Source organism: Hordeum vulgare, chromosome 2H (genome assembly GCF_904849725.1).
Source record: "Hordeum vulgare subsp. vulgare chromosome 2H, MorexV3_pseudomolecules_assembly, whole genome shotgun sequence".
Lineage (NCBI taxonomy): Eukaryota > Viridiplantae > Streptophyta > Magnoliopsida > Poales > Poaceae > Hordeum > Hordeum vulgare.
In genome coordinates this window covers 474,370,352-474,380,633 of record NC_058519.1, presented here as the reverse complement: position 1 = coordinate 474,380,633, position 10,282 = coordinate 474,370,352, and the positions used below count along the sequence as shown (strand labels likewise).

The 10,282-nt window shown below is 39.5% G+C and overlaps 1 protein-coding gene across 1 annotated transcript; it reads right to left on the bottom strand.

Annotated features, from left to right (window-relative positions):
- Positions 1 to 264: 264 nt before the first annotated feature.
- LOC123426719 (protein SET DOMAIN GROUP 41) lies at positions 265 to 4,963 on the bottom strand. Its single transcript, XM_045110590.1, has 6 exons — positions 4,785 to 4,963; positions 3,581 to 4,364; positions 3,407 to 3,443; positions 3,235 to 3,335; positions 1,777 to 1,875; positions 265 to 1,351 (listed from the first exon to the last, which is right to left on the bottom strand). Exons 2-6 carry the CDS (start codon positions 4,343 to 4,345, stop codon positions 620 to 622), a joined length of 1,734 nt encoding a protein of 577 aa, XP_044966525.1. The 5' UTR covers positions 4,346 to 4,364; positions 4,785 to 4,963; the 3' UTR covers positions 265 to 619.
- Positions 4,964 to 10,282: the final 5,319 nt, after the last annotated feature.

Here is a 10,282-nt window from a genome sequence, read left to right as displayed (position 1 = left end):
CTTTACTTGAGGTGAAGATCTTCATGGCCCAGTTTGATGATGATTCTTCCATGGCCGATAAACAATTTTTTCTGCATCTAATCAGAAAGCATGTGAATACTTTTGCATAATGGGGGAGGTTACCAATAGAATGGTCCAGGGATCAACCATAGAATGTTAATGTGACAGAGAGTGCTAGAACAGACTTCAAGACAACACTGCTACATGGTTATACAGAAACATGAATCTTAAGTGAAACCAATGCCACAGAAGCATGTCAGAGACTTCTCCAAAATATCTCATTGTCATTAACTTTGTTCATCAGAATAAACATTATTGGCAAACTGTGCTTAAATACAAAGAAAATATTCATTTAATCCTGCAACCATCTTGAAAGTAAGCTCCACAACCACCGATAATGACGATGGAACACGTCAAACGTCAACTTCGTTGTGCTAGATAGATACCTTCAAGCAGATCTTTAGCATGATTTGCCAGATAATGTTGTGGACCATAGCATATATTTGCAAGATATTTGCAAAAGGTGATGCAGCAAATAGCTAAGTTGAGAATACACCCCTTCTGCTCTTCAGTGAAAATTGCTACACCATCTGTACAAGAAAGGTTGGCAGAATCTACCTCAGAAAGATGAAGAGACTGAAATATTGCTGTCCCAAGCCAACGGAAGTCTATAGGGTTCTTTATCTTTTCCAGGCAGGGTGAGTTTTGCGCAAGAAATGGCCAGCACTGCAAATGATAAACGATAACATGTGCTTGCCAAACTCCTCACAAGTTGATCTGAATTGATGGTACTGCATGGAATCACGTGTTCCTGAACTTGCTGAACATGAAGTGAAGCTAAACTTAGCTCGGGGATACATTTTTTCCTTCTCTCTCCCTTTACACATTCAACAAAATCTAAAATGGACCGTCCAGTGCTTAACAAAAAATGTGCCAGTGGGGTCATAAAGGAACGTTCAGATAAGAACAAGTGGTGCGTAGCTCCTGCAAGAAGAAATGAATAAGCTACTGCAGCTTTTGCCATTTTGAAAGAAACAGCACCGTTTTCTCCCTTAAAGCCATCAGTATTGGATTCTAGGGCACGAAAGCGGTAAGCAGACGAAAGTGTCATATAAGCTCTAAGACATATATGATGAAGAGGATGTAGTATATGTCTGCTCCGTGAAAGTTCCACTTGCTGCAAATCACCCATCAAGTTTTCGGAAAGCAAACTTTCAATCATAACACAGCAGGCTTTGGGGTCATCACCCAATGAATATTCAGAGATTGCCTGTTGTAAGATATCATCAAAATCCTCGCTTGCTCGAGATATAACAGCATTCTCTGGTGAATTCAAGTTCCTGAAGTCACACTGAGAAGGGTACCATGTCAGCTCGCAGAAGATACAAATTTAAGCGTAAACTTTCAGGAACCTGCAACATACACAACTACCTAAAAAGGGTTGCTAGTTAATGTATATGCCGCTGATACTAGTTACTGGTTAATATATAGTTTTTTGTAAGCTGTGCTGGGATGAGAGATATCTGATAGAAGTTCAAAGATGTAAGTTGAGCCACACTGATAGAGAGAACACACCAAAGTTTACAAACATACAAGCCACTGGAATTTAAAAGTGTCTCAAAATATGAGTGGCTAGAAAGAACTTATAGCAGAGTAAAAAATCAAATTTATTTGACTAAAAGGAATATGGCACAATACTATAATAAGTGCATCAAGATAGTACATGGTAAATTTAAACAAATGATGACAATATTTTCTCCGGGATTTGGCTCTTACATTTAGAATAAAATCCACATATGATTCTGGTGATGCAGTACAGCGCTCACAAGAACAAATAAACTTATACTTTGACCAAAGATCTGAATGCCTTGCTTCCTGTAAAGAGAAAAAGTTCCGACTTATGAGTGTGACAAAGTAGGGAAATAGAAGTAACTCATAATTTATTTGATGTGCAAACAGTTAGAAAACCAAAAAAGAAACAACACACTTGAACTCCCCCAGTTCTTGAACACCTGTTATTCTAGTTCGAAAATTTGTTCCTAAATAGATGTCATTTTACCATTTCATGATAACTTTACACCAGATTTTCCCTTTCATACCCTTCCCTTTGGCTATTTCGAATACATTTATGAGTAACAGACAACTTCGAAAGGTAATAACTGGCCTAATAAAAGAGGGGTCATGTTTCAGTCTTTTGACTCTTTTCCACATGCATCTTGCTTTAAGTGTGAACTCCTAGGTCGTCATGTATTCAAGAATGGAGGGATTGTGATATCCTAAAGCATATTGACCTACTTATATGGAAGGCACGGAAAACATTGTCTACCACAACAACTTCACCAAGGCAAACAGTGTGCAGAAAAAAAGATCCAAGATAACATAGCTACACCAATACATCTAAATGGAAACATATAACATACATAAATTTACTTATAATATGCAAATCCATCCTGAAAAAGGTGCGCATTCATATGAAAGACATATCTGGTGCTCCCAAGGCTTGTGGGGCTACTGGCTAGCATGATCCAAAGCCATGGGAGCACAACCGAACTGTCTTAAAAACTTCTGAAAATTTGGGTGCATTGACACAATGTGTATTTAGTATGTCATGAAATTTCAATATATGAATTCCACACCGTCACTAAGAAAAGAAGAAGAGAAATGCTATTCATGGCAGAATTTGCCTGTTTTTCTTCTTTCCTGATGTGCAGATTGGATTTTAACATGAAATTGTGTGGCATGACAAGTTTATATTGTGTTAATCCACTTGATTAGTTTTAGAGTTTTGTGAGCTTTTTGGTTGTGCTCCTGTGGCTTGGGAGCACTGGATATGTTCTTCATTCAGATATAGCTTTTGCAGATGGTAAGACTAAATAGTAATCAGAACATCTGCCGACAGCAGCAGCTCAACAGAAAGTTAGAAACTATAAAAACTGCATTACAATATCTAAGTACTTCTGTTTTGGATGAACATGGACAAAGGGCGGCCCTGTTTTTCTACAAGAAACAGTGTTTCCCCAAGTGCATAAAGAGTTATATTAAGCATGGTTATCTAAAATTAAGGGAGATTTTGATGTAAACACTAATACCAAGGGGACCACTATAGCCCATTATTACAGTTCAGGCAACAATTGAGCCTTCGTTTGATTCTGTACAACTAATAATACATTAAGATAACTGACCTCCTTGTATTTGGAAACTCGTGCAAACTAGGATTTAGCAAGAAAACAGTACCCTGGTCTGGAGAAGATCAATGTATGTTATGCAAACTTCATCCGCCTTGTTGATTGGCTTTATACAACGGACAACAACTCTTGGACCACATTTGCCAAGTGCTAAAGAGAGTCAGGGTAAAGGTTCAGAATGTTGCCTCACGTTGCAGAATAAATGAACATGAAAGAAATACCATGAGTAGAATCTTCTTCAAATTGCCAAGCATGCCACTGCAACCAACAAAAAGACAAATAACTTACTCCAAATTCAGAAATATTTGATATTCAAAGTAGTTGATTGACTGTAAGAATAGTGGATGCACAAGTACAGAATACACCAAATAAAGCAGTAGTTTGATTTCCTTTACCGCATCTGCAGCAACCCCTTTGCTAGCAGGGACTGCACGGTATTCTGGTTTTTCTGAAACAGAATCTTCATTGGGTGGAGCCAAAGCAAAACGATAAGAAGCGTTTGGAAAGCAACTATGATTGAACCATGAGAAACTAGGCCCATAAACTGCAATCCCCAGATCCCACCCGTCACTAATCTGCACCTCAACGCTGTTGATCATCACTGCCCATAATGCCACTATCTCTACTGTCAAGCCATTGGAGAAAACAACAGAAGTTTGTGTCCTCATTTTTCTGGCAGACGACATCAGCATGCTTCCCTTCCGTATCGTCTCGGCAACCTCCCCACCTTCCTTCAGAACTTCCAGAATACCAATTGTTGAAAGCCCACCAATTCTGCTGGAGCGGTTGATTGAATCGGACGAAACAAGAGCATGCATCTCGAGAAAATAAAGAAGCCGAAGAGAAGCACGGACATCGCTTGTGCCTTCAGTGACATAGGATGGAGATGCTTTCTTGAGGTGGTCGGCGAAGAAGTAACATTCACCGGAAGACGAATGCACTTCACGATCCGAGCGTAAGCAGTCTGAGCAGCAGTACTGAACAGAGCAGCAGGGCATACAAGACATGGCACATGGAGGTTGCGATGGCAACTTCCTGAAACACGAGGAGCAATGGGAGTGGAGGAAGGCGTCGTGCAGGGCGGTGGCGTAAGGTGCGATCGCCCGTGTTAGGTCCTCCGACATGCCTACAGATTCCCGGGCCCTCATCTCCATCGCCATGGGCCCTACTCCTGTCCTCCTGTTGCAAGGTTCGGTTTCGCACAAAAAGGAAAACACGAATTAGACTAGATTATGCAATGCTCAGAAGAACTGAATTAAGCTTTCGCCGCAAGCCCGCAACATGATCTATCAGCTCGGCCATTTATGATACAATCTTGTATGCTCTTTGGCTCTGGTTCTTCTTAGAAACTACACCAAAACATCCACATAGATAAACCTATATGGAGCATCTGCGTGACCAGTTAATTTTGGGGGCAAAGCAACATAGAAGGGCAGGAACATTTTGTGACCGCTGAAATCAGGACCTGGAAAATCTAGTAGCTGCAGAGGATGCATAGCTACTTTACGCCCAGTTGCGAAGCAATGCGTAGGGGGCACCGCACCAAACCCTCGCTAAAAGAGGAAGAAGAAGAAAAACAGCTGGGAAGGTGAGGCTTACTCAGATTGGAGCGGAGATAGCCGCCAAACAACGAAGTCGCAAGCCTGCGGGTGGGAGGTAGGAAAGCGTGGTGACGAGCGCGGACGGGCCGAGAGGGGGCGGCACGGCGGCGTGTTGCCCCGGCGACGGAGAAGACGAGAGTGCGTTGTTTGTTGGTACTGTTGTTGGGCTGATAGCTTATTTGTGGGGCTTTGAGCCCTTCTACAACTCTGGGCCTGAGGATAGATGATGTACTGTGCGCGATCTAGGGCCCGTAATACACGCGATCTTTCTCTTTGTTTGGTTTTTCACGGAATTCCCTATATGCCGCTCACTGCGGTAAGTAGTCGCAGCTTCGCGAAGGAGGTGCGAGCGAGTGACGAGGTTTGGACCGGTCGGTTAACACTTTCATCGATCTAGGTTTTGGGACAGGTTTTCAGTCCGTTTTCTTCGATTTTGGGATTTTTTAGCGGATTCTCTGAACCGGTTTTTTTTCGTTTTCTTTATTCTTTTTTGTTTATTTTTTTTGTTTCTGTTTTAAAAATGTTCTTGATTTTCGAAAAAAATCGTCATTTGGAAAAATGTTTCAGAATTTGTAAAAATGTTCCGGAATTTCAAAAAATGTGCTGGAATTTGACAAAGTTCCGGAATTTGAAAAAATGTTTCAGAATTTGAAAAATGTTATGAAACTTGAAAAATGTTTCGGAATTTAATAAAATGTTTCAGAATTTGAAAAAAAAAATTGGAATTTAAAAAATTATTCCAAAATTTGAAAAAATGTTTCAGAATTTGAAAAATGTTCAGAATTTCAAAAAATGTTTCCACTTTCAATTTTTTTGCACAAAGAAATGTTCCGGAATTTGCTTCCAATGTTTCCACTTTCAAAAAAACGCAAATTCAAAACTTGTGTTTTGGAAAAGAAAATATTCATCTCAAAAAATGTTCCTGTTTTTCAGACAATGTTTGGGACATTTGGAAAACTGTTTGTATTTGAAAAATGTAATCAGTTTTACAATTTGTTCAATTGTTCCGCCGTTGTCTTCCGTTTCTTCTAATATTGCACGGCAAATAGAGCACAAGAGCTTGGTTGTCGCAGTGGCTAGCCCATCACGTGCATGACTTTGATCTCTGGGTTCGAATCCTAGGAAAGGTGTTGGTTCTTGCGTGTTATACTGTTTTTTGACCTCGCGATCATGAATTGGGCCGGTCCAGGCGAGCCGCAAAGAGCGTCACATTTAGATCTTGAGAGGGCTTCCACAAGGGTTATTTTTGTGTTTTGGAAGCGTGTCAAATGATGCGTCCATCAGCCACTACCTTGTGTAGTGCTCCCTTTTTCAGGATTTTACTTTTACTAGTATGTATGCACGTGCAATGCACGTCTTAACAATATTATATTCATGATTTTTGTAAAATAAAAAAATGGGTATACAACACTTTATGATGAAATGTATGCATGCATAAATTATGTAGTAGAAACTTGGTATATGATGCAACTCCCCTAGCCTGGTGACACCCAGAATTTTCCGGAAAACAAAGGCAGATGTATGTGATGGACCCCATAAATTGTTTACTTATGTTTTTTCCTTCCTCCTCCTAGACCAGACCATGCATCTGTGGACTCTGGTATTTAGGTCTCAGCCTGACAATGCAAAATGACAGAGCAGGCAGGAGTTGTGAAGCGATGGTTTCAGAACCCAGCAGAAGTAGCTGTGTGCTACTGTTCACCGTGAATCCTTCAACCCTCAACCATTAGATAATGGAGACCAATGGCTAGGATTGATGCTTTAGTTACAATTCAAAACTCGTACACTATGTAGTGGTATAGATATTTCTGCATTCGTTTGGTTTTTAGATGTTTTTTCCGGGTTTTCAATCTTTGTCCAGCTTTCCTTACACTGGAGAAAAACATATTCTTTCTAAGCACAATCGTACTTCTAAGAAAACAAATATGTGCTTCAACACGAGAAGCACTACGTCTCAAAAAGAGAACATCCAACACAGCTTCTATGAGCCGCAAAAAGCACAACATTGTAAGCATAACCTATGCTTCCTTAAAGAAAAGAGAAAAGTACATTATGTGCTTTCAGAGAAAGTGAAAACCGCAACCGTGCTTTCAGGTTCTTTTCTTTCTTCGCCTTTCCGGTGTTCGCTTGTCTTTTTTGGTCTTTTGGTATTTGTTTCTTTTGTTTCTGTATTTTCTAGTTTTTAGCTTTTTGGTGAATAAAAAAGACAACTCAAATCTATTAACATGAGATATATTTTCAAAGATCCCGGCACAAGAAATCCAACAATAAGAAAAGTTTCATATTTGGATGCATGATTTAAAAAATAAAATATTTTGAATACACGAATCTATGAAAAAAAACTTTCAGATTACGACAAGTGGTGGATCTGTAGTGTGTCACTTGACAGCCTTTGAAAAGGTCGGACATGAACGTTGTAAAAGGTAACCTTTAACTAGTGATTTTGCTATATCTCGTCCGCGACGAGAGGAGCATCTGATCGGTGCGCCCTCGACATAGTAAGCTAGCCCATCAAAGGTCCTTTCGATCGGTTGTAGAACCTTTCATTTGTTCTTCTTCTTCTATTTCTATGTGTTATCTTACTCGGTTTGCTAGTTTTTGGTTTTTTCCTTTATTTATTTGTAAATACATGTCTATTTTTTAATATATATTGTACTTTTTTTAGTGCACTCTTAGTATATTCTTAATACACGTTGAACATTTTGCAAATACATGATGTATATTTTTTGAATTCTTCTTTGAACTTTTTCTAATAAATTTTAAACATTTTCAAATACACGTTGAATAGTTTATTGAATGGTACGAAACATGTTTTATATTATGCAAAAATATTTATCTATTATTTTTAAATGATACAAACATATATTTGAAACGTGTGACCATTTTTCAGTATCACGTACATTTTATTGAGTGCTAGTAGACATATTTAAACTTATGCTAACATTGTTTGTATAACTATTTTTTCAAATATCATAATTTGTTTGAAACACGTGCACATTCTTTAAACACGGTGCAACCATAGATGCTTACATACACGCACATACACTCATCGTTATGAATATATATATGCATACATTACCCGTGCGAGCACCTCTGAGATACCGGATCGACACAACATTTTAAGATTGAACATGTGTTCTCTTATCGGGTTTTTAGTTTTCATTTTCTTATTCTTTTTCTTTTTGTATAAATATATGCTTACTTTTTCATTACACGTTCATTTTTTTGCATACACGCAAAAAATAATATTACATGTTAAACATTTTTTAAATACATGATGAACATTTTCAAATTCATGTTGAACATCTTTTTGAATAAATGTTAAAAGAATATAATACAGGGTGAATATTTTTATTGAATGGAATTAAACATATTTATATTACACAGACATATTATTTTTCTTTATTTTAAAATGACATGAACATTTTTTTAAATGTGTGAACAGTTTTTCAAATCTCACGTACATTTTTTTGAATGGCGTGAATAACTTTTTTAAAATAATGTGAACATTGTTTGTATAGCATTTATCAAAAGTTCACATTTTTAAAATACATGCACATTTTTTTAAACATAGTATAATCATATATGCTCACATAAATGCACATACATTCATCCATATGAACACATACATGCATTGTTGGAAATATGTCCTAGAGGCAATGATAAAATAGTTATTATTATATTTCCTGTTTTAAGATAACTATTTATTATCCATGCTATAATTGTATTGAATGAAAGCATTGATACATGTGTGGATACATAGACAAAACAATGTCTCTAGTAAGCCTCTAGTTGGCTAGCCAGTTGATCAATGATGGTTAAGGTTTTCTGACCATATGCAAGTGTTGTCACTTGATAAGTGGAGAATGATGTGATGGACAAGACCCAAATTATAAACGTAGCATGTGATCGTGTCATTTTATTGCTATTATTTTCTGCGTGTCAAGTATTCATTCATATGACCGTGAGATCATGTAACTCACTGACATCAGAGGAATACCTTGTGTGTATCAAACGTCACAACGTTACTGGGTGACTATAAAGGTGCTCTACAGGTATCTCCGAAGTTGTCTGTTGAGTTAGCATGGATCAAGACTGGAATTTGTCACTTCGTGTGACGGAGAGGTATCTCGGGGCCCACTCGGTAATACAACATCACATACAAGCCTTGCAACCAATGTGACTCAAGTGTAAGTCACGAGATCTTGTATTACGGAACGAGTAAAGAGACTTGTCGGTAACGAGATTGAAATAGGTATAGAGATACCGACGATCAAATCTCACGCAAGTTACATACCGAAGGACAAAGGGAATGTTATACGATATTATATGAATCCTTGGCACAGAGGTTCAACCGATAAGATCTTCGTAGAATATGTAGGATCCAATATGGACATCCAGGTCCCGCTATTGGATATTGACCGAGGAGTGTCTCGGGTCATGTCTGCATAGTTCTCGAACCCGCAGGTTCTGCATACTTAAGGTTCGGTGACATTTTAGTATAGTTGAGTTATATGTGTTGGTGACCAAAGGTTGTTCGGAGTCCCGGATGATATCACGGACGTCACGATGGTTTAATTTGGTCACCGGAAAGATTTCGGGCATTACCGGGAGTGTACGGGGAGTGACGAATGGGTTCCGGGTATTCACCGAGAGGGGCCCACCTACCCCGGGAGTGAGCCCAATAGCACTAGGGTGGCGCACCAGCCCTTAGTGGGCTGGTGAGGCCACCCCAAGTGGGCTATGGCGCCACAAGAAGAAAAAACCAAAGGAAAAAAAGGAAAGAGGGAGGTGGGAAGAAAGGAGTGGACTCCTTCCCCCAAACCGAATTGGGGTGGGAGTCCACCTCCTCCTCTCGGCCGGCGCCCTTGGGGATCCCTTGATACCCAAGGCTAGCCCCTCCCCTCCTCCTATATATATTGGTGGTTTTAGGGCTTTTGAGACACAACTTTGCCACGTGCAACTCAAACCTATACCACATAGTTCTTCCTCTAGATTAGATTTCTGCGGAGCTCGGGCGAAGCCCTGTAGGAATAGATCATCACCAACACCGCCGCGCCATCACGCTGCCGGAGAACTATCCTACTTCCCCTTCTCTCTTGCTGGATCAAGAAGGCGGAGATCGTCATCGAGTTATACGTGTGCTGAACGCGGAGGTGCCATCCGTTCGGTACTAGATCGGGATGGATCGTGAGATGACGGTGATTTGGATCATGAAGTTGTACCACTACATCAACCGCGTTTCTTAACGCTTCCCGCTTAGCGATCTACAAGGGTATGTGGATCTGATCTCCCTCTCGTAGATGAACATCACCATGATAGGTCTTCGTGTGCGTAGGAATTTTTTTGATTCCCATGCAACATTCCCCAACTGTGGCATCATGAGCTAGGTTCATGCATAGATGTAATCTCGAGTAGAACGCAAAAGTTTTTGTGGGCGTTGATGTTCGATTTGCGACCCTCCTTAGTCTTTTCTCGATTCGACGGTATTGTTGG